At 41.4% G+C, this 16,152-nt stretch overlaps 1 protein-coding gene across 1 annotated transcript; it reads left to right on the top strand.

The window, feature by feature from the left end:
* Window positions 1–241: 241 nt before the first annotated feature.
* Window positions 242–16,008, top strand: LOC139575279 (GRB2-related adapter protein 2-like). The gene is made up of 9 exons (XM_071400239.1): window positions 242–524; window positions 6,452–6,526; window positions 8,369–8,504; window positions 8,740–8,831; window positions 8,956–9,075; window positions 12,325–12,514; window positions 12,905–13,000; window positions 13,246–13,362; window positions 13,597–16,008. Exons 3-9 carry the CDS (start codon window positions 8,427–8,429, stop codon window positions 13,771–13,773), a joined length of 870 nt encoding a protein of 289 aa, XP_071256340.1. The 5' UTR covers window positions 242–524; window positions 6,452–6,526; window positions 8,369–8,426; the 3' UTR covers window positions 13,774–16,008.
* Window positions 16,009–16,152: the final 144 nt, after the last annotated feature.

Here is a 16,152-nt window from a genome sequence, read left to right as displayed (position 1 = left end):
AGCCTGGATTCGAACCAGGGACTGTAGGGACGCCTCTTGCACTGAGATGCATTGCCTCAGAATGTTTGTGGTAAAGTCCAAAAGTTCCTTTTGAAAAGGGGCGGTCTCCAACCAAGTGCATAAGCCTTTATTATTTATTGTCACATTATGAAAATTATCTGTTTTATTCATCAGCATTTTTGAGGTAAAGTCCAAAAGTTCCTTTTGAAAAGAGGCGGTCTCTGACCAAGTGCAAGTAACTGGTTCATCTCCCCGGTGGGACATTCAGCTATTGTGCGTGTTGGGGAGGGAACTCGAAAGTCTCAGCGTTGTTATACTTCAATGAAAGGACGCGGGAGTAAACAGTCTTTAACGGATTTGTTTTATTTAACCTTTATGATTTTACGAATATGACGTTTTCCTTTTGATGCGAACTTGCGAAATGTTTACTGAAATTATGATCTAGTTGGCAAAGCCCTGGCTGGCTGCGTAAATTTCCCAACCTCTTGTGACTGTCAACGCGTGGCTCTTTACATGAGATAAAGGTAAATATCATATTGCAATATATAGTTTACCCATTTGAAGAATGCTTGATTATTCTTACATACGTGATGCAACCATCAATGTAAATGTAAATGTAATATACCCACCGTTATATGGGTAGCCAAATCATGTCACCAAAATGACCAAACCTCTTATAATTACATTTAACATTTATAATGTCATGCTGGCTTGAAGAAAGACACTGCTTGCAGAGCAATCCATTCAACTTCAGCGACTGGTTTATAGTCATCGAAGTCTCTCTCTCTAATCTTAGGAACAGCTGTTACAGTCATACCCACTCCACTTTTTCTGTAATGTAATTAATTATAATAATTAGTCAGCTTCCTCTCATCTGAATTGTGAATCGTTGCTCTTTAGTGGTTAGAGAACTGTCTCTCTCTCCCTATAAGTTGTTGGAAATCTTTTAGATTCTGATTCTATGGCAACTAACCGGACAATTGAAAGAAGTGCCACATAGTGTACTTTAACTAGCTGTTTGATACAAGCAATAACTGTCCCCAGTAACCAACAGTTGTCCACAGACATTGGTGAAAAGGATATGCAATATAGTTCTGGAGCACATAAGTAGGCTATGAGACAACTTGTTACCATATTATGCAATGCTATTATAAATGTATAACAACAAGGATATTATCTTTGACCTAACAGTTGAAACATTTTCATTATTGTTAAATTATTTGTAAACGAACTTTACAGATAGTCCCCCTGCCCACGCCATGGTGATGTGAAAGGTATTTTGAAATAGCTTTTTGCGTGAACGTTTTTTCCTCATTGGTTTGTGTGCTCAGTGCTCTACAAGGTCAAATAGCTTCTCCTCTGGGATGTGGTAATGTATGAGTAGTAGGAGATAAGTTCAACAATAGTTGTATTTATGTGATGAGGAAGTATGTTCATAATGTGTTTTCATTTGATATGAAACTCAGTTCAAATCGAAAGCCACTGAAGAGGACAGGTGCACTATTGAGCAAGCTTTATAAGTTAACATTTTTGGGGGGTTGTTTATTTGCTGAAACAAGGTCCTCGATTCAATCATAGTAGGCTAGCCATGTCAGTCTAATTGACATAGTGTGAGCTACTATGGTGTGTCAAATAGATTACAAACAGTACAGTATCACTGGATCTTTCAATGCTTTACATGGCAGTAAATTGTTGTTTACTAAAATATATAGAACTTGTTGAATTTGGATTTCCCATAATTGAGAATGGATGGATATTTATAAATGTATATACAGTATTGTCTCGTGCTGTTCTCCTCAGTGCTGGGTAGTTGGATGTCATAGTTACTCTCAAAACACATTCTGCACATTCCTCACTAATCTCTGATTTGTGAAGTGTAGAGAAATGTTTAGTGCCTTCACATAGTTAGGCTTTGCATAATGTAAATCCTTAATTATAAAACTTTCCATTTCTAACATTTCCAACAAAGAAAATGATGCACGCTACTCCGTAATAGATCTTACCACTTCTACAATGTCCGTTATTTAATAAATATATCTGTTTAAGACATCATAATCCTATTTCCTTGACTAATGGTGGAATGTTTGGCTCCACAAGACTATATAACAACCTACTGGGCTGTTGAGGAGGCACAAAAGTGCTAAGAAAAAATCCAGCTAAAATTCATGTGGGCAGTGAGAGTCGAAACCACTGCAAATATCCCCTTCACCCAGGTCACTGTACCAGGGGAGCTCTAGGGACGTTGGCACACTGCCAACATGCCCCTGGCTCACCTTACTGGTGACATGTTACTAGAGTAGATCCCCTCTGCTCTGCACTGTCTCTTCCCAGGGGACTTGGCTACTGTTTTGTTACAGTTTTACATGTTTGAGACTTCCATCCTCTAGAGCAGTGATTCCCAAACTTTTATAGTCCCGTACCCCTTCAAACATTCAACCTTCAGTACCCCCTCTAGCACCAGGGTCAGCGTACTCTACAATGTTGTTTTTTTGCCATCATTGTAAGCCTGCCACACACACACTATACGATACATTTATTAAACATAAGAATGAGTGTGAGTTTTTGTCACAACCCGGCTCGTGGGAAGTGACAAAGAGCTCTTATAGGACCTGGGCACAAATAATAATATAATAATAATTAATAATTTTGCTCTTTATTTAACCATCTTACCTATAAAACCTTATTTGTTCATTGAAAATTGTGAATAACTCGCCACAGGTTAATGAGAAGGGTGTGCTTAAAAGGATGCACATAACTCTGCAATGGTGGGTTGTATTGGAGAGAGTCTCAGCCTTAAATAATTTCCCACACACAGTCTGTGCCTGTATTTAGTTTTCATGCTAGTGAGGGCTGAGAATCCACTCTCACATAGGTACGTGGTTGCAAAGGGCATCAGTGTCTTAACAGCGTGATTTGTCAAGGCAGGATACTCTGAGCGCAGCCCAATCCAGAAATCTGGCAGTGGCTTCTGATTAAATAAAATGTTCACAGAACCGCTTGTTGCAATTTCGATGAGGCTCTCTTGTTCAGATATCGGTAAGTGGACTGGAGGTTGGGCATGAAAGGGATAACGAATCCAGTTGTTTGTGTCATCTGTTTTGGGAAGGTACGTACCTGCATAATTGCGCACCCAACTCACTCAGGTGCTCCGCTATATCACATTTGACATTGTCCGTAAGCTTGAGTTCATTTGCACACAAAAAATCTTACAATGATGGAAAGACCTGTGTTGTCCTTAATGCAGACAGAGAAGAGCTCTAACTTCTTAATCATAGCCTCAATTTTGTCCTGCGCATTGAATATAGTTGCAGAGTGTTCCTGTAATCCTAGATTCAGATCATTCAGGTGAGAAAAAACATCACCCAGATAGGCCAGTCATGTGAGAAACTCGTCATCATGCAAGCGGTTAGACAAGTGAAAATTATGGTCAGTAATGAAAACTTTAAGCTCGTCTCTCAATTTAAAAAAACGTGTCAATACTTTGCCCCTTGATTACCAGCGCACTTCTGCATATTGTAAAAGCGTTACATGGTCGCTGCCCATATCATTGCTAAGTGCAAAAAATACACAAGAGTTCAGGGGCCTTGCTTTAACAAAGTTAACCATTTTCACTGTAGTGTCCAAAACGTCTTTCAAGCTGTCAGGCATTCCCTTGGCAGCAAGAGCCTCTCGGTGGATGCTGCAGTGTACCCAAGTGGCATCTGGAGCAACTGCTTGCATGCACGTTACCACTCCACTATGTCTCCCTGTCATGGCTTTTGCACCATAAGTACAGATACCAACATGAGCAGCAGCTACGTTAGGCTACATACGGACCGTTAGTGGAATTCCCGCGAGAGAGTAACAGTTAATGTGATTGGATGTTCATTATTTGACTAGGCTACCTGTATTTGACATTGTGTTGTTATTTCGCTGGACACTAGATGGTTTGATTTTATTTTTAGCAGTGAAACAAGGCTACTCAGGTGATTTAAAAAACTCACCCAAATGTATAGCCCCGTTGGAAAATATAAATGGACTGTTTGAAAATGTGAAGAAAAACAAATATTATGATTATTTAAAAGAAATGTGAATCACATTTGTATTTGGCGTACCCCCGACGGCATTGCGCGTACAAATACCTGCTCTAGAGCACTCAACTCTTACCCTGTGAGGTCCGTAGCCTGCTGGTTTTCTGTTCTTCCTGATAATTAATTACACACACCTGGTGTCCCAGGTCTAAATCAGTCCATAATTAGAGGGGAACAATGAACAAATGCAGTGGAACTGGCTTTGAGGTCCAGAGTTGCATTCGAGGGCTTTAGAGTGACGACAACGAGGTTCTGTCTGTGTGTGTGTGTGTGTGTGTGTGTGTGTGTGTGTGTGTGTGTGTGTGTGTGTGTTCACGGCTGTCTAATAGCAGAATTGTCCTGACAGCAGAATGATTAAGTAGTTTGTGGGATGTATTTGACCAGTGTTTTTTACAAAGATTTTATCAGTGGTTTATGCTCATTGGGGTGGGGTAAGGGGTTTAGTGGTGGTCAGCGTAGTGTCTTATCTTACTGTATCTCTCTCGTCAGTGTAGTGTCTTACCTTACTATATCTCTCTTGTCAGTGTAGTGTTTTACCTTACTGTATCTCTCTTGTCAGTGTAGTGTCTTACCTTACTGTATCTCTCTCGTCAGTGTAGTGTCTTACCTTACTATATCTCTCTCGTCAGTGCAGTTGACAGTATTTTGAGATTTGTTGGATGTATGCAGTTTATGTACATGCCTTTTCAGCAAGCTGCTGGGATATGTTTTATCTAAAATCAAAAGTAAGAGTTATATTGATAATGTTTATGAGGGCTAATCTGCAATGGAAACAGGAGGTTCACTTCATTAGTTCCATTCATTAGTGAAACAGAGCCATTCGGTGAGGCAAGTGATTTAAAACTGAAGTGCCTGTTTGGCTGCATGCATGTTTTACTGTGTTTACGGCACATGGTTTTATGGAGCGAAGGAGTTAGATAACACAGATTGAGTGCACTTCTGTGTACACACATGGTTTTATGGAGCGAAGGAGTTAGATAACACAGATTGAGTGCACTTCTGTGTACACACATGGTTTTATGGAGCGAAGGAGTTAGATAACACAGATTGAGTGCACTTCTGTGTACACACATGGTTTTATGGAGCGAAGGAGTTAGATAACACAGATTGAGTGCACTTCTGTGTACACACATGGTTTTATAGAGCGAAGGAGTTAGATAACACAGATTGAGTGCACTTCTGTGTACACACATGGTTTTATGGAGCGAAGGAGTTAGATAACACAGATTGAGTGCACTTCTGTGTACACACATGGTTCAACTGAAGTGGGAATCATTTAGATTAAACTATTTGTTGAGTTTATGTCAATGGAATGTGTGGTGATATCCCTTGACCTTCTCCTTGTTCATCCAAACCTCCAAGAAATAAGACTCTTGTTATCATATGTGGGCTACCGAGTGGCACAGAGGTCTGAGGCACTGCATCTCAGTGCAAGAGGTGTCACTATAGTACCTGGTTTGAATCCAGGCTGTATCACATCTGACAGTGATTGGGAGTCCCATAGGGCGGCGTGAAATTGGTACAGCGTCGTCCGGAGTAGGCCGTCATTGTAAATAATAATTTGTTCTTAACTGGCTTGCCTAGTTAAAGGTTACCTTTAAATAAAACAATTCTATTAAACTGATATGTGAGCTATTACTGTCAATAAGTGAATATGTTGTGTTGACTTTAGAGAGAGAGAGAGACAGAGGAGAGTTTCCTCCTCTGGTTTAATGAATAGTTCCTGTCTGGTAAAGAAAAAGAGAGAAAGAGATACATCTGGGTCTGACAGAAACGCACATAGTTTGAAACGATTTTCTTCGTGTAATTGAATTGAATCTTCAGTTGTCCTCATGTTGTTTATGCGGCCTTCCATCCGGCTTAGTAGAGCTCTGTGAATGATTCTCATTATCATCTATCTACCCTCACTCATATCCGCTCTGAATAAGACAGAGAGGGGGAACAGAAGGGGTATTTTACTGCAGAGTAGGAGTTTTAATCAGGGTACAGGATTGGAGCCGTGGTGAGCAATAGAAGCTGATACTACAGCGCTGTTATTGGCTCCCTCCGGTGTCTGATGGCTGAATAGGTAGAGAGGTAGGGCTGGGATAGATTTATGAAATTGTATGTAATCATGTGTATCTATGGTTCTGGGGATGGATAATGTATGTGATTTTGGAGCATGCACTGCAGACCCCCCTTCAACCACACACACGTGGGAGAGCAGCAAATTGAACATCAAAGATAATTACCATCATGAGATTTCAATCTCTAAAAATTACGCTGTTTTTTTTTTTACTTAATTGAAAGGGGAAATGGACAGCTCCTGATGTTGTTTGTCCTTCTCTGACTCGCTCTTCTGCCTGTTCCTCCATGCTCATGTCTGTTTATGTGTCCCGTAGGTAAACATTAACACATGGTGAATGCTACAAACTACCGAAACAAGAATTGTTCTCTCCTCAGCTTCGTGACAGAAGGTAAGGGGAAGTGCCTGGCTCAGACAACTTTTCTCTGTTTTGCTTCCATTTCAAAATTATTTTCCAGTTTCCCCATTTCTTTATTTCTCATTTTCCATATCTAAACTTCATAGCTAGGAATGGGATATATTTATCTAAAGTTATACTTAGGCTTGTGTTCAGAAGTATACAACCGAACCAAAGGGTTTTGAAACTAAATCTGTGTTCTTATTGCACAACTCCTCTTATGTCATCTCCTCCATTTCAATTTTTCCCCCCACTTTTTATTCCACTGAATGTATTTCCCCCATGCAATGGCTGTTACAGCCTCAGGTGCAATATTCACAGATTACAGAATGTACAGCATAGTCTAGTCTAGGCTGGTAACAATTGTATTTTGCAAACCACCACTGCACCACCTCAGCAGAATTACCCCACCAGAGTTAAATTACTGGCAATGTCGACCTAAAATACAAGTATACAGTAAGCTGTTTAAACAGTGCAGTTATTTGTAGGCCTATGTTCCTTATAGGAGCTAAGGACTTAAAGGTCTAATGCAGCCATTTACATCTCAATATCAAATAATATCTGATTAACAATGAAGTACCTTACTGGGATTTTTTAAATTAAAATGGTAAAAAAGAAACAAAAATAGCTTCTTAGCTAGAAGTAAGCTAGGACTCTCTGGGAGTAGTCTGAGTAAGGAGGAGAAACCTGAAAACTATAGCTGTTATTGGCAAAGAGGTAGAAGGCTGCGGGTCTGACAGAGATCATTGAGGCGCGATTAGAATTGTTCATGCTGCAGGTGGAAGCTGGCGATCAGACAGACAATTTTGGGGATGAGAATATTTTTTGGAAAATGCTACGGACAGCTATATCGGTCTTTCATACAGGACTAGTAAAACATTGTTTTTGCATTTTTTTATAATTACTCTTTTTAGGGGGTGCTGCAGCACTCTCAGCACCAATACTTCCTGTGGCTATGATCAGGTGTGTGTGTAGTCTCAATTAAAATAGTAAGCTATAGACTACGCATGGGCGGAGAAGCAGGGGGCAGTTATCTTTCCAATGAAATTAACTTCCTAAATATGATTAGGCTATAGTTTACATTGCCTAGAAATACATATTGATCACCTTTTATTTTTTATCTCTGTCTGAAAATTGTCCCACTCCTAAAAGGTAAGCTATAAAACGTTTCTCAAGAGAAAGTGAAAGTGTCTGCTCTCTCTCCAACTCTGCTCTCTTCAAACAACGTCTAGCCTATTGGCTGATATAGCCCAGTAACACCGATAGCCTAATATAATGGGCCACGTGAGAATCTCTGGTAATTTAACTGATTTCTCAGGTTATTTTTTGCTCATTTTGATATTGCCTATATAGGGCACACAATTGCTAGGACCATGGCTGGCAAGTGAGTTGCGTCACGTGAGTTGCGTCACATACTCCTGAAGTAACATTGAGGGACTGCGGTTGGGTTCGGGACACGTTCTTGCAGTAGCGGGTGGGAGTCGGACAGAGAGCCAGCGGGAGGGGGCGGGTGCGGTATCAAAAGCTGCGGGTGCGGTCGGAATGAAGAAATCAGTCCCGCCCGGAGTTTGGAACTCTCTTTCATATTGGTCTATTAACTAATTTACTGCCAAAACTCCATCCCGCCAAAACAGGATGATATTTCAGGTGGTCTTTTTAAACAGCCTGTACACTAAAATGGCATTATCATCATTTTCACAATTTCACAGTATTATTCCAACCTTAGTGTCGAAATATATCTAAAACACAGGAAATAACATTTTTGACTGCACTGTATAGTTTGCTTACTTTGAAACTACCAGCCCACAACTCTCCCTGACTCATCTCATTCCATAGACCGACTGCAGTCCTTCTGCCTCCCTATTCCAACTCTTTGACCCTTCCACCTCTCGCCATGGAAGCCAGGGGAAAGTACGAGTTTAATGCTACGGCTGAGGATGAGCTGAGCTTCCGAAAGGGAGACATCCTGAAAGTGAGTATGACCTGAGAGAGAATGGGAGGAGACACATTACAATTCAGAATAGCGTGCCATAGTAAGACTAAAGAATGACAGTAGTACAACTGAGTGTGGGCCTTGACTTTAAAGACACATTCCACTAATCTAATTCCTAAATTCTACACACAAAGTTCTACTGTTGTATTCTGCTGTAATATTAAACCTAAACAGTGAGTTCTGTTGTTTTTGTTTATCTCTGTTCCCTAATCAGATTCTAGGTAGTCAAGATGAGTGGTTTAAGGCAGAGCTGCATGGACAGGAAGGCTTTGTGCCCCAAAACTACATTGAGAGACAAACCCCAAGGTGAAATAAAGTTACTCATTCTTATCCATAAAATGAATTTGAACACACACATACAACATGAGTTTGTATGCTTACAGTAAGTACAGTATAGCCACATCTGTATACTGTATCTCTCTCTGTCCAGCTGGTTCAAGGAGACGGCAAGCCGCAGCTCTGCTGAGGAGCTCCTGATGTCTAGGGAGGTGGGGGGATTCCTGATCCGTGGCAGTCAGAGCTCCCCTGGAGAATTCTCCATCTCTGTCAGGTGGGTGGGTGTAGGCTCAGGCCAGGGTATTACAGGGAGCTCACTGATCACAAAACAGTACCTAGGGGGGTTAGAGTTTACACCGCATGAAAATGTGCTAACATGTTAACCTGCAAAACTCATCTGTGAACATTTTCACAATCTCCCTCCATTTCTCATGAAATGTCTATGAGCCAGGGAAGAGTTCCGTTTCTGTCGGCTATACTTGATATTACTGGTACAGCTTTTCCTTGCAATATCTAACATAAGCCAGCAGGGGACAATGAAAGTACTGCACCAGAGAAACAGTTGACTTTGGATTTATGGAATAGAACAGAACACAATGAAATTGTTTGAATCATAACTCATCACATCCTATCATTGTTTATTTATTTTTATTTAACCTTTATTTAACCAGGATAAGCCCATTGAGACCCAGAGTCTCTTTTTCAAGGGAGACCTGGCCAAGAAGGCAGCAACATTCAATACATTACATAATTAAAACATACAACAATACAACAACATGATCCAGCCTAAAAAAGTCTCCCATCAAGATTTTAAATTAATTCAGTGGCACTAACTAACATATTTAGATGAAACATGGATTGTAGACTATTCCATGCGTCTAGTGCACAAAAAGAGAAGGCAGTCTTGCCTAATACTGTGAATGTCCTCGGGACTTTAAGTAGCAACCACCTAGCAGACCGGGTATGGTAACTGCTGGTGGTGAAGGAGACCAGACTACAGAGGTAAAGAGGGAGTTTACCCAAAAGGGCTTTGTAGATGAACACATACAAATGTATCTTTCTGCGCATATAAAGTGAGGTCCAACCTACCAATGGTGGGTGAGTGACTTGGCATTTGTACTAAAGCGCAAGGATGCATGATAAACAGAGTCCAGTCTCTGTAAGACGGAGGAGGTTGCATGCATATACAACAAGTCACCATAATCAATGACAGAGAGAAAAGTGGCTTGAACAAGCTTCTTTCTAGCCATAAGCGGGAAGCCAGCCTTATTACGAAAATAAAAACCCAATTTCAATTTAAGCTTTGTCATAAGATTATCCTCATGAACTTTAAAGGACAACTTGTCATCCAACCAAATACCTAGGTATTTGTAGGATGACACTTTTTCAATAAATAAGCCACCAGATGTGACAATGCTAACGTTCTCTGGCAGAGTTCTAGCTCTGGTAAAGGTGATGAATTTAGTTTTTTGTACATTCAAGACCAGTTTGAGACCATAAAGGGAAGCCTGCAGTGACTGAAAAGCAGTCTGGAGCTCTTCAACAGCCTGAACCAGAGAAGGAGCACATGAATATATGACTGTATTATCTGCATATAGATGTAACTTTGCTGGTTGTATCCCATTTCCCAAATCATAAATAACAATTGAGAACAACACAGGAGCTAAAAATGGAACCCTGGGGCACACCTCTATTAATCTCTAGAAAGCTAGACTTGTGATTGTCAGTATATATACACATTGTGTTCTGTCAGAAAGATAGCTCCTAAACCAATTTACTGCCCCGTCACTGAGACCAATGTTTCTGAATCTAGCTAGCAACAATTCATGGTCAACTGAATCAAAGGCCTTTGATAAATCCACAAACAGAGCAGCACAATGTTGCTTTTTATCAAGTCCATTAATGATGTCGTTTGCCACTGCCATAGCTGCAGTCGTGGTGCTGTGCCCCGATCTAAAGCCAGACTGAACCCCGCTCAGTATGTTCCTTTCAATGAACACGTTTTTTAAACTGTGAGTTCACTAGGGATTCATAGACTTTGGCCAGGATAGGGAGTTTAGAGATAGGACGATAGTTTTTAGCATCTGAGGGATCTCCACCTGTTAGCAGCGGGAGGACATGAGCTGATTTCCAAATGCTGGGTATGTAATTGGTCAAGAGACTCAAGTTGAAAATGTGAGCCACAGGTTCAGTAATAATACCAGCTGCTATCTTTAAGAGGTAGGGGTCCAGGTTGTCTGGACCTGCAGACTTTTTAGTGTCTATAGCCTTTAGTGCTTTATAGACCTCAGTATAAGAAACAGGCTCAAAGATCAAATGGTTCACATGAGGGCCTATATCATAGTTGACAGTAACAGAGCTTACATTAGAGGCCTGGGCCCCACCATTATCAAAAACTGAACCAGCAGATATGAAGTGCTTGTTAAAAACCCTACAATATGGGCTTTATCCTTCACTTCATTAGAATCCATCATTAAATGGAAAGGAAGGCCAGAGGATACATTAGAACCTGACACTGATTTGATTAGCTTCCAGAACTTGGTAGGGTTGTTTAGGTTCTCTGTGACTGCATTTAAATAGTAATCTGATTTGGACTTCCTGATCAATCCTGTGTATTTGTTTCTTAGCGCTCTGAAGGAGGCCCAGTCAACAGGAGCACTTGTATGTCTAGCTTGAGCCCAAGAAATATTTATCTTTCTAATGAATTCTGCCAAGTTATCTGAAAACCAGGGATGGTCCCTTCCACTGATTCTAAATTTCTTCACAGGGGCATGCTTATCACAAATCGACACAAATTTCATATAAAAATAGTCCCAGGCAGTGTCAACCAGGGTTGGGGTAAATTCCATTTCAATTCCAATTAATTCAGACACTAAACCAAATTCCAAATCTTCCTCATTGAAAAGCATTGAAAATAATTGGAATTGGAATGTCAGTGTACTTTCTTGTCACGACTTCAGCCGAAGTCGGCCCCTCTCCTTGTTCGGGCGGCATTCGGCGGTCGACGTCACCGGCTTTCTAGCCATCGCCGCTCCATTTTTCATTTATCCATTTGTTTTGTCTTGTTCCCTGCACACCTGGTTTTCATTCCCCAATCACACTACATGTATTTATTTCTCTGTTCACCCTCATGTCTTTGTGTGAGTTTGTTTTGTGTTACGTGTCTATGTTGACGAACTTTACTGGTATGCGTTTATTCCGTGTTTTATTTCACGAGGTATGTCATTGTGTTTATACCATATTATTGTGACTGTTTGCGGATTTGCATTTTTGCATTGGCTGGACGACGCAGTGGCGTCCGTCTGTTGGTTTCTCCTGCCTCAATAAAGTGTCCGCCTGTTCACAACTCTCTGCTATCCTGCACTTGACTCCGCTCCCAGTATGCACACCATTGACATTCCTGAATTGACTGGAATTTAATTGGAATTGACCCTAAAACTGCATTGTACTGTATGTGACTAAGAGGCCAGATGTTGTGTTGTGACATGCTTCACTGATATATAAAACCATACTTTCCCCTCAGACATGAGTTTGACGTGCAGCATTTCAAAGTGATGAAGGACAGCAAAGGCCACTACTTCCTTTGGTCAGAGAAGTTCACTTCCCTCAACAAGCTGGTGGACTTCTACAAGAACACCTCCATCTCCAAGCAACGGGACATCTACCTCAGAGACGGTAGCCGGGATGACCAGAGCCCATCCGCACCCCAACCGGTATTTCAGCCGTATATTATCTCAGTTCAATCAACTCTTTAGTGAAGGCTTCCTTCCCTTTCTTGACTTCCCACTCTTCTGTATCTTATATACTCTCAAGCACAGATACAGGAACTGAAATCAGTGTGCTATTGCACCAGAATGGTGAGTTAACCAATGGTATTGGTCTATTAACCAAAGTACCGCATGGTGATGTCACCATGGAAAATAAAACCTCTACACAGAAGGTCCTGTGTAGATTGTACTTTCAACCAGCAACTATCAGGAAATAACACTGATCAAATATTTTTGTTAGTTTCATCAGCTGTTGTACAATATGATATAAAAACTACATGTTGACTGCACTGGGCCTTTATTAACCCTTTCCTGTCCACATCCTTCTGTTGTCAGTTGAAGAGGGGGAGTCTACCTGAGGAGAGGAGCTATGGGGCCCCTACTGCAGCCACGTCACACCGCAGGGCCTCAGACCTTCCTCACAGTCAGCAGGTAAACACCACTCACCCTACAGTACTCACCCCAAAGTACAAACCTACACTACCTACAATGCAGTCTTTTGAATCATGTCAGTTTTTCAGAAGCTGCTATGTACCATGGTCATGTAAAACCATGTCATTGCTTTTATTTGATTTCATTGGGTTTGTAATGTTTTACTGTGATTCTGAAACATACTGTAGGTTGGTTTAAAGGTTAGAGTCTGACCTGAGTTCAACCTCTCTCCTCTCTTCCCCCAGAGTAAGAGACCTGGGATGGAGGAGAGGGCTCACACCATAGGCACCCCTGGTAGAAACACCCCCCTAACCTCTCTCCCAGCCCCCCAAAGGACATCTGAAACCACACCTCATCCACAGGTACAGTAAGCCTACTATAGTCAGTATATGGGGGCTCATCCTTGATGTCCTCTGAAATTACTGGTTCCTATGGCCAACTATTACCTAACACAGGTGTGTGTGTGTGTGTGTGTGTGTGTGTGTGTGTGTGTGTGTGTGTGTGTGTGTGTGTGTGTGTGTGTGTGTGTGTGTGTGTGTGTGTGTGTGTGTGTGTGTGTGTGTGTGTGTGTGTGTGTGTGTGTGTGTGTGTACCAGAGGGCAGTCATACAGGTGAAAGCAGTGTACGACTTCACAGCGGAGGAAGGGGACGAGCTAGGCTTCCGTGCAGGTGATGTCATTGACATTTTGGATCACTCTGATCCATCGTGGTGGGAAGGAAGATTGCGGGGTAAAAGTGGTCTGTTCCCTGCCAACTATACCACACCATTATGAGGAAAGCTTAGAGAGAGAGAAGTCGCTCTTTGGACTTCTCCAATCATATGGACTGTGATGATAAGAGTCACACACAGAAACTTCAGCAGCCCAAACTGTAGGACTAAAAAGAAATTGGTTCACATATGATTTCTGATAACATATGCTCACACATTTATTTTTATTTTAAAGCTGGTGCTCAGCATGATACAATTGACATGCCTAAATGACATTGATTTATAAGCAGTGGCGGACTTACCATTAGGCAGAAGAGGCAATTGCCTCAGGCCTGACATCATCAAGGTGCCTTGTGAGCTGGGCATAACAATAAAATACCAGCAATCTTCTTTTTTCCCCCAATAATGTCTCTGCATGACACCCCACAAATGGTTTATAATAATGGACTATTCCACCTTGACAGAGTTCCCATGCATTGTTTCACGCGATATGACTTCACATTTGACTTTCATTGTAATTAAGCTGTATCAATGAGGTGCTTGCACAGCAGGGCAGAGAAATGTGCAATTAACGCAACCAGTGAAAATAAAAAGAAAGAAAGAAGATTTAACAGAAAAATGTTGTAAGTTAATGCATTTCTTTAGTCAAAAGACAAGTGCTGCTTGTAATACTGACATTGTCATCGAGGCAGAAGACATGTATGTGTAGACAATGTATCTGATGCAATCTGGCCAAACAGAGTATGGCATGTCATACGCTGTTTGGCCAGACAGAATCAGATACATTGGAACCATATAGAAAGACAGAGGGGCGTTGTTTGGATCACTAGGATCAAATCAAATCAAGTTTATTTTATATAGCCCTTCGTACATCAGCTAATATCTCGAAGTGCTGTACAGAAACTCAGCCTAAAACCCCAAACAGCAAGCAATGCAGGTGTAGAAGCACGGCGGCTAGGAAAAACTCCCTAGAAAGGCCAAAACCTAGGAAGAAACCGAGAGAGGAACCAGGCTATGAGGGGTGGCCAGTCCTCTTCTGGCTGTGCCGGGTGGAGATTATAACAGAACATGGCCAAGATGTTAAAATGTTCATAAATGACCAGCATGGTCAAATAATAATCAGGAGTAAATGTCAGTTGGCTTTTCATAGATACTCATTAAGAGTATCTCTATCGCTCCTGCGGTCTCTAGAGAGTTGAAAACAGCAGGTCTGGGACAGGTAGCACGTCCGGTGGATAATCGGATAATCTCCAGTGAGATAGTTTGTCACTTGCAAATTGAAGGAAATTGTTTGGATGCTACTTTAAGAAGTGATTGTTTGACAATCAGATGAAAACATCATGACTTGTTGTGTTCATTTTAATCCCAGCCCCCGTCCCCGCAGGAGGCCTTTTGCCTTTTGGTAGGCCGTCATTGTAAATAACAATTTGTTCTTAACTGACTTGCCTAGTTAAATAAAGGTTACAGGTTAAACAAAAATGGCACATTAAAAGGTCATTTCTTTTTACAGTTAAATGAGGTCTTTACTATAAAACCCATAACAAAATGTTGTCCACATTTTTTTTACCGTTATTTTACCAGGTAAGTTGACTGAGAACACGTTCTCATTTGCAGCAACGACCTGGGGAATAGTTACAGGGGAGAGGAGGGGGATGAATGAGCCAATTGTAAACTGGGGATTATTAGGTGACCGTGATGGTTGAGGGCCAGATTGGGAATTTAGCCAGGACACCGGGGTTAACACCCCTACTCTTACAATAAGTGCCATGGGATCTTTAATGACCTCAGAGAGTCAGGACACCCGTTTAACGTCCCATCCGAAAGACGGCACCCTACACAGAGCAGTGTCCCCAATCACTGCCCTGGGGCATTGGGATCTTTGTTTAGACCAGAGGAAAGAGTGCCTCCTACTGGCCCTCCAACACCACTTCCAGCAGCACCTGGTCTCCCATCCAGGGACTGACCAGGACCAACCCTGCTTAGCTTCAGAAGCAAGCCAGCAGTGGTATGCAGGGTGGTATGCTGCTCACTAAGTCCGCCCCTGTTTATAAAGGAACTTCCACAACCCAACTACAGTGTGATATCCATTGGAGGTTGAAAACTGGGAGCTATGCTGCCACACATTTACTGTATGGTACTACACTTTTTGTATTGCTACCTTTTTGTATTGTTTGTAATGCTTGCTTTTAATTGTGAGGTCTCCATAGCAAATTATGTCTTGTTAGTGAACTACCAAATTTACAATGTCAGTTTGGGTATGCTTGTCATCTGTCTAAATTAAAACAATGATGTATATAAACCCTGGCTTGCTGATGCTATGTATTGGCCAATGAGATGCTTTGAAGCCACCGGTCAGCCATATTGTCACTCCTCAAAAGCAGTCTTCCATAGGAATTCATGGAATTCTTCAGAATTTAATTGAAATGTTTTTAGGACAAAATGA

Source organism: Salvelinus alpinus, chromosome 1, assembly GCF_045679555.1.
Source record: "Salvelinus alpinus chromosome 1, SLU_Salpinus.1, whole genome shotgun sequence".
Taxonomy (NCBI): domain Eukaryota; kingdom Metazoa; phylum Chordata; class Actinopteri; order Salmoniformes; family Salmonidae; genus Salvelinus; species Salvelinus alpinus.
Note: the sequence above shows the minus strand (reverse complement) of the source record. Positions and strands in the feature narration are given on the sequence as shown.